Consider the following 16,716-nt stretch of genomic DNA (forward strand, 5'->3'; position numbering starts at 1 on the left):
TTTTTCTTAATAGCTGAGTAGTACTCCATTGTGTAAATGTACCACATTTTCTGTATCCATTCCTCTGTTGATTTAGTTTTTCAAGACAGGGTTTCTCTGTGTAGCCCTGGCTGTCCTGGAACTTACTCTGTAGACCAGGCTGGCCTTGAACTCAGAAATCCACCTGCCTCTGCCTCCCAAATGCTGGGATTAAAGGTGTGCACCACCACTGCCCGGCTCTGAGTTTTTGAATATGAACCACACTTACTAAATTTTAGAGAAATACATTATGTATAGTAGTAGATCATTGAGACTGATTCTTAAGCAACTCAGATTTACCCTTTTTAATGGATATATTTTAAATTCTAAACTTAGTCATAGACAGGGTTTGGAGAGGGGTTGGTCAGTGTCTGACTTCTATTGTCTTGGGAAGAATCTAATCCTGGAATATTTGACACAGCTAACACTTGGAATATATGTACTGTGGACGTCCAGATGTTTCTTTAGGCGCTTTGTAACTGTCCCTTTGAACTATCTCCTTTTCTCCACTTATCTCAAAATGTTTAAGCTAATTACTGAAATGTTAATAGAAATAGAATACAGAGTAATATCTACATCCAAATATAAATTATATTATAGGAAAAGGCTATAGCAAATTTTCAGAGACCTCCTCTGTCTGAAGATTGCACAACTGGGAAGTATCCAAATTATTCCATTAAAAATTAATAGAGCCAGGGGGTATAGAAGAATCTGGATGGATGAAACAGAAGGCAAAAGTAATGGAATTCTATTTTGATCAAAATGCAGTAAAATATAATAAAATAAAAATTAATGGATAGTTAGATTTATATATTTAAAATAGACAATGGTGTTTTGATGTATGTAGAATTTATGGAATGCTAAATAAGAATTTCTTGATTATATAGTTAAATGTCTTAAATTATAAATATAAAGAGAGTTGAAATCAATTAAATACATTTACATTTATAGTAATATATCATAATTTAAAAGCTTCAAACACTTTGACAGAGCGACAGTTGAAAATGAAAATAATTTTTAAATATTCCATAAAAGTAATATTTGTTCCTAACAAAATCATTAGCATTGAAACTGCTAACTAGTAACATTTATCATTACTATGTTTTTTACAATAATAAGCAGATCAAACTAATAAATGCAGTTCTCCGTCTTGACAAGTAATTATTTTAGATATGTTCTCACCACTAACTGTATCTTTTTCATGGCAATATGTAATAATACCATTTTTTTAATCTCACAGGGAATTGCTCCAAAGCTGGAATTTTCTACAACTTCAGTGATCACTGAATGTCTGATAAGCTCAAGGAAGTGCCGCACTCAGGTTGAAATGATTAACAGCTTAACGTTTATTTGATTCATGTTGATGGTGTCTGGCAGGCTTTTGCCCCTTTATTTTGGCTACATCTCTTTTCACCTGCCCCCTCAATCCTTGGTTTGAGTAAAGCAGGTAACAAAGTACTCAGCAGCTTGATTGCATCTTAGTACATAGGAGGTGGCCATGTTCAGCCCTGAGGCAGAGGGCACAGGAGAAGGCCATGGCTCAGCCCTGAGGCAGAGGGCACCATGCTATGTCTGTTTGGTTATTTACTTTACTTCATAGACTTTTTAGTATAGTAATGCCAGATGGATGTTGAGATTAGGAATTGCCAGGAAAAAAAAAAAACCGTGGAGACTTTCATATATTTTGCAGATGTTACAGATGACTGCACAGAGGGCAGAGGATGGCTTTAAGCAAATTTGAGGTTTCAGACTGGGGACTTGAAGCTTATTGAACATGACTTCTTGTATGTGTCTAATTCCTTAGAGGAATGTTGTTCAATGGAGTGGCAGTGCTGGTCCCGTCAGATCAAAGCAAGCTTGGATGTTCCAGCCTATAACCTCCTGCTTGTGATGATTTCCTTCAGTAAGCTTCAGCACCTGTTATTCCTCATATTCTAATTGTTACTGGGCCATGGGGCAGTCTTCTGATGGTCAAGTGACCTTGCCTATGGTCATCTACTCAGTGCTAACAGTCATGTAGTAGTGAGCTCGCTGTGGTCACATACAAAGCTTAGAAGATTCACTTGGGGTAGAACTGGGCCAATTATGGATAGAGTGGAATAGTAATTTGCTCTATTACAAGACTAAAGTTAATTTTCTGAAGATGATAACTCTGACCTTGGCTAAGGCGAGTATTGGAGGAAGTATTATTTTGTTAGCAAGATACTCAGGATGCCATAGTCAGTCTGTAGCTTTTTTCATTTGGACAAAGATGCTGGAAGTCTGACCTGCTGTATATGGGAAACTTGAGTGATTTGTTTCTGAGGTACTCACTATGTGAATTTGTAAACTGTTAAAAAGGCTTCACCTAGGATTCAGTTTTTCTGAACTGGAGTATACCTCATGAATGAATTCAGATTCTGAACTGGAGTATACCTCATGAATGAATAGAAAAGAATCTTTTTTAAAAAATTCTTATGTGACATAAAGCATTCATGCAGAAAGGCCTAAACATTCCAAGTGTACAACACAAGCGCCCTTCTAAATCTAAGGCCCTCCCCATCAGTTAGGGTCACTGCACTTTATGTGCTAATGAATTAACAGTTTCTGGAAAAAATACTGTCCTTTTCTTTTTACTTGTCTTAATTTGTCATTTGGACTTTACTAAATAAAGATATAAGAGAGTTGATTTTTATATCAGACAGTGTTTAACACTATGCTTTAGGTCTATAGATGCAGCCTGATATGATTCAATAGGCCATTTATCCTTCCATGCTTGAGTTCCAGGGTTCAGTTCCCCGTCAAAGCCAAGGAGGGTGGAGATGGGGATGAGAGGAGAGAGGAAGGGAGGAGATGGAAGGAGGGAGAAGAAAGAAAGAAAAGTGAAATGGGAAGGAGAGAAGGCTGGAAGAGGGAGGGAAAGACAGAGAAAAGTACTATTTTCAAACTTAGAGTTGTGTTTGCCACCAATTTACTGGATTCAAAATATTAAGTATGTGGATGAGAATTTCTAGGAGAAAAATAATTTTCTAATTCTTTTACCTGTTTGAATATGAGTTTTTGACAGACTTTTTAGTATGCTGGTAAGCACTTTATCCCCTAAGTTTTGAGGTAAAAAAATCTTTGCTAACTCAGTGGTTTAAAGTAGCAAGTAGTTCTCTGTTCTGGGAGCCACAGAATGATTCCTTCAGTCCAGATTGGCTGGCTAAGCCGGAACGATTTGGGTGTTTTGCCCAAGTTTGGAATTTGGCAGAAGTTGTATTTGGAGTGGGAATGTTCACCTTTATCATAGAGCTTGACCTCAGCTAGGGTGATGATTGTAAGACTCATTGTCTAGCAGGCTAATCATCATGGCTTCTTCACTTGCTGTAGAAACTATCTCGGAAGAGTTGGCAGCCTTTTTTAAATACTTGGCTTTATGATGTAGTGATCTATTGATCAAAGGCAGTTTTCATAGTTAAGCCTAGTATGAACATGGGGAAGAAACTACCCTGGGTGTAGATATAGGAAAGGAAATTATGGAAGTCATTTTGTTAAGAGTATACACAGCCAGTTACGTTTTAGTAGTCAAAACTAGGGGCATTAAGGCATGGACATGTTTGGGCATTATGAGTTGGTAGCAGATGCCATGATGTTTGAAACTTCATTAAGAAAATGTACATAAGTCAAAAAATTTAGTGAAGAAAGATACCTTGAGATTGGGTATAATCAGAGATGGGTATGTAAAAAAACAACTTAAGCATGAGTTTAGGAATTTAGCTGTGCCTGAAAGCCAACAATGTATAAAGAACAAGGAGAGAGAAGGCCAGGGACCGATGCAACATAGAGGGTTAATGACCGACATATCCTGGAAGAAATAGGTTGAGGAAAAGAAATTTTTGTGAAAGACAGCAGATGCAGTGGATCTGTATAGAGGAGAAATTCTGTGGTTAACAGAGCTGATTAAAGCTGATCCAAATTTTAAGTGCTACATGAATGTTTTAGGAAGCCTCAAAGAACCTTTGTGGTTCTAGAATGACTCACTTATGAGAGTCAGTGTGATGTCATAGAGGTGGATGAAGGGGAGAAGAGGCCTGCCATACCCACTGGAGCCACTGACCAACGTGGGAGAAGGTCCTGGAGCACACCAAGAAGAAAATGACCTGATGTACTGGCCTGTATAGAACTCAGAGACTGTTCTCATTAGAAACATTATGATTTTTTTCTCTTTGTATTACTGACTGGAAAAATTGGCCCTTATTTTGATTCACACATATATTTTTCTCACTTAGTCCTCATACATAGGGAAGGGGTTGAGAAAGTGGATAAGAAATTTGGATTGGCAGTTTTCTAAGGAACTGAAGTCAAGAAGATAAAGATCTTTAGTGATTTATTTATCCTATCCAAAATCATGTCTCTCGAAAGTGTCTGAAGAAATATATGGTTTACTTCCAATCTAACTAGGAAGGCATTTTTAAGGCAGAGTGTAGCAGAATGATACCTGAATAGCAGCAAAGCTGGAGCTATCAGATTTTGTTTTAGACTGGATCTCATTTATTTTGCCCAGCCTGACTTAAAACTCTGAAGCACCAGAAGCCGTCTTGCCTCAGCCTTCTAAATAGCTCCATATTATATGTTGCTGAGCCTGGCTCAGATTTATTTTACATTTTAAAAATTTCAGACAGCTACCATATTTCTAAGAAAATATGTTTTAGTTAATATAGTTTTAAAAACGTTATAAACTTTAATATAGCTATTAAAGTTTATAATCTTTTTTATGCATATTTACATTTATAAAAATAGAGACTCAGAAAAAATGGTGTTTTTATCTGTCATTGAATTGTCAAGTTATGTCTTGGTTTTACACTGCTCTATATTGCATGTAATTTAAGTAAAACACAGGTAAAATAGACATTAAGTATTTTAGATTATTGTGTTGTATCTATGTTATACATGAGTACAGAAGAATGAATAAGACTTATTTTTAGTAGTTCTCATGATTTTACAGTTAGCTAGACAAATTTATTTTTAAACAAGGGTCCTTTGTTGCCCAGGAGCAAACTGCCTCAGCATCCTAGCCAGGATCAGACATGTGTGACTACACTGTGCATGACATGGGGCTTTTAAAATTAAATTAGTTCTTTTAAAGTGGATAGCTTATTACTTGAATATGTAATATAAATATTATTTGCATTATTTCCTTAGCTTACTGAAAAATACGTTTTTGACTTATTTTGAAAATGAGTTTATGTCTTGAAATTTTACAAGTGATTAAGCATTGGCATTTAATTTGCATTAAGCCCCTGTTATACTTAAGAAAGATGTTTGATACAATAAACTTTATTAACTAGGAGCATATGGATTTGATATTTTCCTGGGTCAGCACAGATAATGATAGATTCAGTTGATTTTTGTAGCTTTTGTATATTTTGAGTTACTCTTAAAAGTTCTGTTTCCATCGGTAGAGTTTTAAAAAGTACCCTCTGCCCACATGAACGTTTATTTTTTATGTTTAGGATAAATTTACTTACCATTCAGCTCCAGTTGAAAAATCCCACGGCAGACTGCAATGCAGAACATCAAGATCACAGAAGAAAAAGTCCAAGTCACCCGAGAGGAGTAAATATTGCATAAACACCAAGAACTACGAACAGCCTACGATTTCCTCAAAGTCACACTCTCCATCTCCCTACACAAAGAGACGGATGTGTGAGCTCTCCGAAGACACTCGGCGGCGGCTGGCCCATTTAAATCTGGGACCCTATGAATTCAAAAAGGAAACAGATAAGCCTCCATTTGTGATTAGACATGTATGTGCTCATAAGCATTTCCATTTGAAACTTATCAAATCTACTCTGCCACTAAAATATTATGCAGAAATGGATTTCAATAAGGAGCTCATATAAATAATTTTCTTTCTTGAACTCTTAGCTAGAAGCTAGAGGTAGAAAACTAGCATAAAACCAATGAATATGCTTTTTGTTCCCCCTTTATGCCTTTAATGCTGAGGGACTGAGCTCCATTATGAATGCCATATCAGCTCTTCTAAGTACCCATCCCCTCTCACCTTACACAGTGGGCAGTGTTATAACTCTACAGTTGAACTTGGTTGTAATTGACACTGATGTTAAAATGCTAAAGTAGGATTTTAAAGGAGAAAACAAAGTTTCCTATAAAAAGGATCCCATTCCAGCCTTTTAAAGAATGATAGTGGAAGCAGACGTCCTCTGAGAGAAAGTCCTTTGGGAAAGCTTTGGGTCCTGAATCTTTGAAGCCAGCCCTTGATTAATGGGTATGAGTAGGAGGGCCTTTGGAATTGTGGGTAAATTAGTTCTAATTTTTCTATGCACAGCCTGATGTAAATTAGAGCTTTATGTCTATGAAAGTCAGACTTGATTTAACTGTAGAGTGTGGTCTGGCACACAGTCACAGGCTGTCTCAGTTTCTTGAAGTTTTGTAAAGTACTTTTTCCTTAAAAGCCACTCTACCAAAAGCCTCCTTATTAACAGAAACACTATGTATTTGCATATACTTAAAATAAACTTTTTGGTTTATGCCTTTAATGCTGAGGGACTGAGCTCCATTATGAATGCCATATCAGCTCTTCTAAGTACCCTTCTAAGTAGAAGAAAATATTTGCTTTTGCTAATTCTAAATTATCCATCCATTTTAGAAGTTTGGGATGTACCCCTTCAAAGTCAAATAACTTTTAAATATAGAACTTTCAGAGATATATTATATCTGAAATTTCTTGAGTTTTCTTTGTGCTACCCTTAAAAAAATTAAATTATACATTTCATGCCATCTTTATTTTTGCCTAACTAAATTAATGATTTTGAAATTTAAAACTATTGACTGTAAATTTTGTAATTATAAAATTATAGTGTAATACATGCATTATATGGTACATCTATTAAATATATTCATATATATGTATATATTTCAAAAATTAATTTTATGTGCATTAGTGTTTTCTCTGTATGTTTCTCTGTATGAAAGTGTTAGATCCTCTGGAACTGGAGTTACAGATAGAACCTGGGTCCTTGGAAGAGCAACTACTGCTCTTAACTGCTGAGCTATCTCTCCAGCACTAAAGATAGTCTTCTTTCTCTAATTTTGAACACAACCTGGGTCCTGTTAAATATTATTCAGACATTAGTTTGCCTGTATTTCTGATGGAAATTTGAGAATGCCTTTAATACTACCTAGAATTACAAATTAAATGGAAAAGAAAGGCTATAATATCTTCTAATTTGAAGGAACAACTAATTGCATTTTAATTAAAATGTCTGTATATAAAAGCTAAGAAGGATTATAGGAGTTAAACATATAGATGTTTGGGAAATAACTGCTCTTGAAGTGTTTATTAATGCTTCCCAAGGCATTTTGTCTTTCAATAGAATCTGTTTTCTAAGTTACATTTTTAATTTTTCAAAAATTTTGAGTATTTCATACATGAATATTGTAGTTACATTACTTACCACCCCTCTTTCTCCAGATTCTTCACATCCCCCAAATACATAAGTTCTTACATAATTATTGTTATATATGTATATTTATACACACACAAATATGTATGCACATGTACTTGGGAATATAACCTATCAGAGGGCTTGTCTCTCAAGAAAAGCAATTCTCCTTCTCAGCAGCCACAGGTTGTCAATAGCTCTTCATTTAAAGCCATGATCTGGACCCTGTGAGATTTTCCCCATCCCTGTTGGCATGGATGTGTTGGAATTATTCAGGTCTTATTTTGGTAACCATGATGTTGAGATATGAAGGACTGCATGAGTGGTACACATTTAATCCCAGTACTCAAGAGGCAGAGGCAAGTCGGTCTCTGTGAGTACAAAGCCAGCTTGGTCTACATAGCAAGTTCTAAGACAGGCAGGGATACATAGTAAAACTCTTTCTCAGAAACAAACAACAACAACAAAAAAACTTTTATTTAAGAGGTTTTCCCCTTAGCTTTTGTGCGAACAAAAATGTGTACTTCTAAGTATACATGTAAAAATTGCCTATATTATTGAGTAGGTGTTGGGTTTAAAGAGAATTTAGGGAGTGACAACCATTCATGGTTTCAGAAGTACTCAGAAAATTGGTAGCAAAAGAGCTTTAATTTCATGCACACAAATGCAAAAACCTTAATGAAATGAACATGGCTGACCCAAAAGACTATCCTAAATAAGAAGGGACTTTCAGAATCAGTTAACAAGCTCAGAATACATTGCTGCGATTGCCCTAGACGAGTCAGCCATCTTTTCACTTGTGGCTAACATAATCTTTTTTGCTTTGCCTGTGTTATACAAACACACACAGTTTGCCATTCCAACTATCTTAAAACCTACAAGTCAGTGGTACCAAGGGGAGGGGATTCTCATGTTCCTGAAGACCTTCCATTGGGAACCATGTGCTCATGAAGTGCTCCCATTCTACCTGCTCCCCACCACTCTCAAAGCCTCTAATCTTCTTGTCCATATGATTATTTGTTCTGCCTTTTCACCTAAATAGGGTCATGTGTCTTAGCACAACTCGTTGATGTTGCATGTGTTTGCACCCTATATTTTATCACTGGATATTACATTGTATAGATATATGTCTCTCTTGCTTATGTGTCTGTTGATAGATGCCTGTGCTATTTGGCTTGCTTACATACTTGGCTACTGTCTTAGTTAGGGTTTTACTGCCGTGAACAGACACCATGACCAAGGCAAGTCTTATAAAAAAACAACATTTAATTGGGGCTGGCTTACAGGTTCAGAGGTTCAGTCCATTATCATCAAGGTGGGAGCATGGCAGTATCTAGGCAGGCATGGCGCAGGAGTAGCTGAGAGTTCTATGTCTTCATCCAAAGGCTGCTAGTGGAAGACTGACTTCCAGGCAACTAGGGTGAGGATCTTATACCCACACCCATAGTGACACACCCATTCCAACCAGGTCACACCTATTCCAACAAGGCCACACCTTCAGATGGTGCCACTCCCTGGTCCAAGGATATACAAACCATCACAGCTACTATAAACAATGCTTTTATTAGCAATGTGTATACAAGTATTTGAATAAATGCTTGTTTTCAGTGCTTTTGGGTAAAGACCTAGGAATAGACCTGTTTAGTCATGCCACAATATTTAACCTGAAGGCTTGACAATGTGTTCCTCAGAGTGCCTCAATTTGCATCCCCACCACCTGTGTAAGGGGGTAGCAGTTCTTACATTCTCACAAGCACCTTCTCTTTTCTGTTTTCCTCCCCTTCTCTCATTTTTCTGTGGTAGTGAGAAAACAAGGGCCTCTTAGATACAGGCACACAGTAGCCCAAGCCTGCTTAATTTTCTCTATAGTTCTCTTGGTGTGAATGGCATCTCTTTGCGGTTTGATTGGCATTTCTCTAGAGAATTGATGATGTTAATCATCTTTTATGTATTAGTGAATATCTTTTAGAATGTCTACTTGTCTTTTGCTCATTTTACAACCTTTTTTTATTGCTCTTGTTGACTTGTAGGAATTCTTCATATGACTTAGGTAATAATTTCTTATCAGATACATGGTTGTTGGCATGCCTTTTAGGCTACTTTATTGGGTTCTATTATCTACAACCCTTCCAACAATTATTCCTCACCAATTACCTCCAACCTGCCAACACTAGGTAGGAGAGAGAAGGGGTGGGAGAGGGGCCATATACCTTTTAACTACTTCCTGTTGATTTGGGGTATTGAGTTCTTCGGGGCAAGTCCAATCTCCATCATCAGGATATCTCCAGCAAAACAGCAACCTAGCAACCCAGCAACTGCAAAAGCAGCAGCAGGAAGCAGCAGCAGCAGGAGGAACAGCAGCCATCCCAGGCCCTCTTAGGGCTATCACATTTACACCCTCTCTAGAGTTACCAAAATTCCAGACATAAAATATTTACAGCTGGAAAAAATTACAACCCTTGTAGAGGAAAAGATCATAATTAGCAGTTAGCGGCTGTGAACACTCTGAAGCAGTCCTGTATCCAACACCTAGGATTAAAACAAAAACATATTCACATAACATAACTGGGTTTTTAAAGAAATCAAAATTCTTACTAAACATGGTCTACATTTTCATTATCCCAAGTTAACTTTTTTTTTTTTTTTTTTTTTTGGTTTTTCGAGAAAGGGTTTCTCTGTGTAGCCCTGGCTGTCCTGGCACTCACTTTGTAGACCAGGCTGGCCTCNCCAGGCTGGCCTCGAACTCAGAAATCCGCCTGCCTCTGCCTCCCTAGTGCTGGGATTAAAGGCGTGCGCCACCACGCCCGGCCCAAGTTAACTTTTTACTTGTTTTATTGTTCTTTGATTCACAAAAGGTTTTAGTTTTGGTCAGTAGCCCATCTTTTGATGTGTTTACCTCTCTGTGACATATTTATTGTTAGTTAGAAAATGTAGTTGACCTTATTTGTCAACTACAAAATGCTCAGCAAAGAAAGGCACTGTTTCAGTTCAGTGTGTTTGCTAAGACCAGGTAGAAAATTGGTAGACTCTTTGTAAGGAAGGCAGAGGAGGTCACTATAGGATGTTTTTATTTTTGTCCAATGTAAAAAAAAAAAAAAACAACAAACAAACAATGAAACAGAGTAGTGTATTCTCAACTGCAAATTTGTTCTTTTTTGGTGGCATTTAATTTCAGCTTTGTTAAAAATGCATTGTACATAAGTGATTAAACTTTGACCTTGGAACAAAGAAGCATTGTGGAATACGCCTGCTGTGTGGCATATGCTTTCTGGTTGCTTAGCAATGCAGTAAGATTGAGAATGGGAAGGGAAGGTTGAAGTGCTCATTCACACTGCAAATCCTCTTTCCTCTAGGTTGATCCCCCGAGTCCCAGGACTGACAATTTTTTCGGATCACCTGGCAGAGACTGTGAACGAGATGGATGGGTCAGGATGCACAGCGGTAAGGAGAAGCTAGATTTTTCCTACTCCAGCTGCTTGTGCTAATGCCAAGCCTTACATGGCACTGATTAATGAAAATATTTTTTTTTCTGCATTATTGGATATCATAATAAAACTTTTTACAACTTGATGGAGACTTATATATGTACTTCCTAGAAAGAATAAGATTTCTGTACTGTTAAAAGCATTTAATTCTTTGAGATTAAAAGTGAATATTAACTAATTTTATCCTATTGAATACTATACTACTTTTCAGTAAAAATAACTTGATTGTGTTCTACTCAACATTTTCTACACTAATTTGACTATGAAACACATTTCCCACTTTAACATGTGTTAGTTAATGTATAGAGTAGATTTTAAGAAACACCATAGTGAAATAACTCAGTTATGGGTTTGAAAGACACACACACACACACACACACACACACACACACACACACACACAGAAAGAGAGAGAGAGAGAGAGAGAGAGAGAGAGAAGAGAAGAGGAGAGGAGAGAGCGAGCTCCTTTTTTAAAACCAGAAATATGTTTGACAGAATTGCTAATGGCCTGGAGCTAGGGCCTTGGGGAGTCTGTGGCTTCAGATTCTGAGAACCCAACTCTTACTACTACAGTTGCTATGGTTGTCAGCCCGAAGGCCACTGTGTGCTTAGTCTGTAATGTTTAGATATCCTGTGTTAATTTTATGCAACATTGTTTGATTAGCCTCTCTTGGTTGCATTGTATTATAGTTTCTGTGAACTGTTACATTTTCCTCTTGCTACAGTATATAAAATGCTAGGCTTTTTAATAAGTTTGCTTGGCATAAGGCTTAGTTTGTGCAAGATCTATGATCCCAAACTTGATCCTTCTCTGTATTTTCTAATCTCTTTGTCCTCTCAGGACCCTGTCACTGGGGAATGAATGGCCTGTTAGTCCAGGTCAGAGAGATATTGAACTCTAGTTTTGTCTTTTAAACCTGTATATCCTAGCTTTGTATGTGATTTCAGGGAGTGAGTTATGGCAACCACATTTCCCTTTGTTTGATGAAGATTCACAGGACAGCAGAGGACAGACTTAATGTGTTGAGTGGGTATTAGATAAGGGACCATGGATGGAGACAGTAAAGGAGGACATAGCAGAGGGTCTTTGGATATTCAAGCAGATACACAGTCATGTCAGGGAATTTTTGTAGTAAGTAAACAACTTACAGAGCAAGATACATTTCTGTGACATCATGACAAAGGAAGGCCGTAGTGTCCTTTGTAGCTGAGCACTATGGATGTTGCCCAAATGGAGACTGACGCATTGGAAACTTAGCTATAATTGTCAGACTGGGGCTTGAGAATTACTTTGACAAAAAGAATGCGTTTATACAGAAATATTTAAATTTAGAGTAACACTCTTTAAATCTTCGCTTGAGGTCACAGTTGGTCTCTAGAAAATGAATCATATGAACCTGTGGGTAAGGTTCAGTTAGGGTAAGAGGAACGGTGTTGAGATAGATGTCTTACAGGAGTAACACTGTTGATGGTTCTGTGAGATTCAATGGGTCTGGGTCTCTTATAGCTGGCATAGAAGGAAATGATTTCTGATTGTTAGTTACTACTTAGCATTTGATTATTTCAATTGTCTATTATATCCAGTTGGTTAAGAAATCTATAACGTAGTATTAGATTTTTATGTCTAAATATGCCTTTATTTCCATATTTTTTGTTAATAAGAAAATCTTCTCACTATATTTATTATATTAGGCTGCCCATGATGCTGTACAAAATGTTATAGAATGCTACATTTAATAAGCAAATGATTATGACATGTTCTGCATTTATGGAGCTTCAGAAAGCCATGACCAAGATGCTGGGAAGATAGCTTATTTTCTACCATGCCACTGAATAGTCACTTGACTTTGTTTAGGTAGGAGGGAGAGGAAAGACAGAGCAGGAAAGGAGTGACCAAGAACAAGGTCTCTGGTATGTCTTCTCCAAGAACAATGATTATGTCTTGAGGCCCATTGTCATGCCCTGATCTAAACGAGATTACCTCCCAGAAAACCATTACACTGGGAGTGAGGGCTTCATCATAGGAATCTTACAGGAGGAGATACAGACATTTAGTTTTTAACATGCTTCATGCTGTAATTGGATAAGAAGCAATAACTAGAATTTCAGAATCTTTTCTTCTAGCAGCTACTTAGATTTCATTGTTTAATTATCATAGGAACCTTCAGAAAGTTTAGGGACTTATTATTTCCATTTTATAGATAAAGAAACCCTATGTTTGAAGTAGTTCAAGATTAAAAATTGTATCTGAGTTAGCTCTTTTCTGTTTCTTCATATTTTTCCTAAATAGAATCTCTATGCCCCATTCAAGTCTCTCTAGGTTGACAAAGCTTTTTATTGTTTTCAGCCTTGAGGGATCACTCTCTGATATATTTTATATCATTAGTTGCCTGTATCTTTCCTATGTCTAACCTGCTCTTTTATGCTTTTGTTGCTAAACATTGTACAATATAACTAAAATAGATTTTGAGTTCTCTATGTCCACAGGCTATGGTTTTTATCTTCATTGTCTCCTGCATTTAGAGTTTAGTTGGTTCCTAATTGTTGGTGAGAATGATTAAATGTGAACATTGAAAAACTGAACATCAGAGTATAAGCTTAATTTGTAAAAAATAAAAGAAAATCATGAGGCTGTCAAATTATGCTGACTTTATAAATGGCTTGTGAAAAGCAGGAGGCATATCAATGTGTTAATATGGAAACTTGGTATATACTAGTTGCCAGAAAATTGTTATCTCAGTCTTTAAACCTAGTTCTTCTCTCTCTCTCTCTCTCTCTCTCCCTCCCCTCTCTCCCTGTGTGTGTGTGTGAATTAAACCATGACCTTGTTAAACTTTGATTTCTTCTACTGTTTGTGGTCATCAGTGTATTTACTTGCAGAGGAGTTAGACTTTTATTGTAAGATTGAAGACTAGTTGACATGATTTGATTCCTGTTGATAATAAGATGAACATTAACCTTGTGTGACATGCACTAATATTTTCACTGACGTTTAGCATGGTTGAAGACATCAAGAAAACAAACATCTTGGGTCTTTGATACCTATAGATATTCTGGATAAAGTTGAGAGAATAAAATGTAGAAACTTTTGACTAGAATATGTAATGGGGAGTAACAAATTAGGATTCTGACTTGCTTACTGAAAATCTAACAATCTAACAGATTATAATGCAGCTTGAATGAACTTGTGAGTTATTTTAGTAATATTCATGTACTCTATGATGTCATTATTTGAGGAGAGATTTAGGATTTGATTTCAATGCTAATATTTGGTAGCTACTATACTGACATCTCTCACAGTTTATGTAATGTAAGTCTGGATTTTGATTCTAGCACAAATAAGTGTTGTTTTCATGCTTTTTAAATGAGGACTGAATCAGAGATGGAGTATGTAACATGACTACAAAAATATATCTAAAGTGACAGAATTAGAAATTGAACCCAGGCATGCTTGAATTAGAATTTGATTTTGGAATTAGTTACCTTTTAGCTTTTATTCCTACTTTAATCATTAGCAATTTCAGTGATATACAATGTTTAGACAATGTTATAAGAGATGGACATCAGACAAATTCAGAATAGTGACCTAAAAGTTTAAGGAGAAGGATTGGGACCATAGTCAGTCTTGGAGCCTGAAGAATTCAGTGACAGCCACTTTCTACCAAAGTCTGCATGTTCCATATACCCTGCCATAGATGTAAGGAACATATGGTAAACTGGTTTAGTGACTGAAATCACTTTTTTAATTTTTTGCAGACTCATTGGTTAACCAAAAGGAATTATTCTTGTGTCTCTGTCTAATAACTCTCTACTATAATGATGCCATTTTTTTTTTTTTGCCTTTCTAATGTTGATCATTGATCCTTTGTTCTGCACCTTTTGCAGATCATCCTCATATTGGCTGCTGCAGATCCAAGGACTACAAGGTATGTTAAAGCAATTATATTATGACAACTTCTCTGATTTTCAGACAGCATAAGTGTATTTCTGCTATATAAATTCTGGCAGAAATGATCATTTTTATTTTAAAAAATAATGTGAAAGCAATAATTGTCATAGCATGGAATGTCATGGTTTTGGGATCTGTGCCAAGGGGGTTCAGTGGGCCTTCACTGAATGTCTTCCTACAGATATGCTGTGGGTTTCATTATCTATTTGACTAATTGTTGAAATTAAGTTGTGTGTGTGTGTGTGTGTGTGTGTGAGAGAGAGAGAGAGAGAGAGAGAGAGCATGGGGAGAGAGACCTTCATATGGCTTGTTGTGATATGCGTATGTGTATTTAATGCATATATGTAATATATGTACACACACTGACACACATGTATTTTCCTGTGAAATATGAGTATGTGTTTAATGCATTTATGTAATAAATTATATATGTTTGTATATATATTATATATGTATGTAACATCTACACATATATACCTGCATATACAAGAGAGATAGCATGTGAGGATTTCTTAGTTATTCTAAAGGCAGACTTTCTTTCTTCATTTCCTTTAATTAATTCTACACAGTTTATAATTATATATTTATTTTCATCTGTTTTTCAAACTTCCTAGTCAATAAGTATTAAGATATTGACAATTTTATTAATTTTGTTTCTTAATAATTGATATTATCTAGTATATTGATATATAAGTATAAGATATATATGTATAATGCAAATTATATGAGTAGACTGTGGAAATATGGCAACCAAATATGGAAAGAAGAGGATAAAATTTGCATGGCACTAATCTGGCTGTAAGTTGACTAGCTCACTTAGAGATAGATGTGAAGACACTTTTCACAGTGTGTTCTACTAAGAACTGCACCTCAAAGCCGCCTTTGTCTCCTACTCTCCTCTACATTCATTACTTCTAGGGCTCGCTCCCCTTGGAGACAGTAAGGAGTAAAGTCACAGATGATGCTCTAGCCAGGATGGAGATTTTCATGGAAATACATCTATTACATTGACTATGGAAAGAATACAAGATTATTTTTATAGACAAATAGTAGTTAATTGATAAATATCCAGGTAGTAGAAAAATAAAGGATTTTGATAGGAAAAGAACTATGAAGCTTGGAGTGTTCCGGAGAGTTTATAGAAAGGACACTTTTTTGAAGCCCCTGGAGCCATATAGGAAGAGAGAGACGAGTAAGTCTTTCAGAAGGAAAGCAACATGAGGATATGCTGAAGGACAATGTTCACTGAGAAAAGAGAATCGGTGATGGACTTGAATGAATGGTTGTGCTGAGGGGTGACCACATCCTCCTTTTCCTGAGGCTGCTACACACCTGGTACAGCCTCTGCCTCCTCCTTGAACATTTTCAAATTTTCAGTCTTGATTTGATCCTTTGAACAAATTAGATTCTCCTTAATGTCGATGCTTAATAATGATCTTTCTTCATAAATACTCATTCTTTTACTCTCATTTTTTATTCTACTGTTTACTCCATCCTTAACCAGTGTCTACTTTCTTGTCATGTGCAGTTGCAAATGTCTTGTGTATAGTAGGTATTTATTTAATACATTGGTTCTCATTGGGGAAGACATCTTCAAAAAACATTTTGAGTATTTACAGTTATTAGAACTGACAGATGTTCTGCAAAGAGTAGGATGATTTGAAACGATGAAGATTTTTTTTTTTCATATCACACATGGCTTTCAAGACACTCAGAATGTTTTCAGGTGAAAAACAGATTGGTAGTTATCAGAACCTAGAGTTTTATATCTACAAAAAACCCAGTGACACCAGAAAAGAAATACCTCCCGACACATAATAATCAGAACAACAAATGC

General features: G+C 36.3%; 1 protein-coding gene across 4 annotated transcripts in view; it reads left to right on the top strand.

Moving 5' to 3' along the window:
• Spata6 (spermatogenesis associated 6) overlaps positions 1-16,716 on the top strand; it is a 104,365-nt gene that overhangs the window by 50,478 nt on the left and 37,171 nt on the right. For 3 of the 4 annotated variants that reach the window (XM_021159685.1, XM_021159686.1, XM_021159687.2), the window contains 4 exons: positions 1,259-1,339; positions 5,493-5,786; positions 10,799-10,886; positions 14,816-14,856. In XM_021159685.1, coding sequence (XP_021015344.1) covers positions 1,259-1,339; positions 5,493-5,786; positions 10,799-10,886; positions 14,816-14,856 — 504 coding nt within the window. Of the gene's footprint in view, positions 1-1,258; positions 1,340-4,039; positions 4,145-5,492; positions 5,787-10,798; positions 10,887-14,815; positions 14,857-16,716 lie in introns of those variants that run through there. The other variant, XM_029476514.1, reaches the window with a different exon arrangement.

The sequence above is a fragment of the Mus caroli genome, chromosome 4 (genome assembly GCF_900094665.2).
Source record: "Mus caroli chromosome 4, CAROLI_EIJ_v1.1, whole genome shotgun sequence".
NCBI classification, from domain to species: domain Eukaryota; kingdom Metazoa; phylum Chordata; class Mammalia; order Rodentia; family Muridae; genus Mus; species Mus caroli.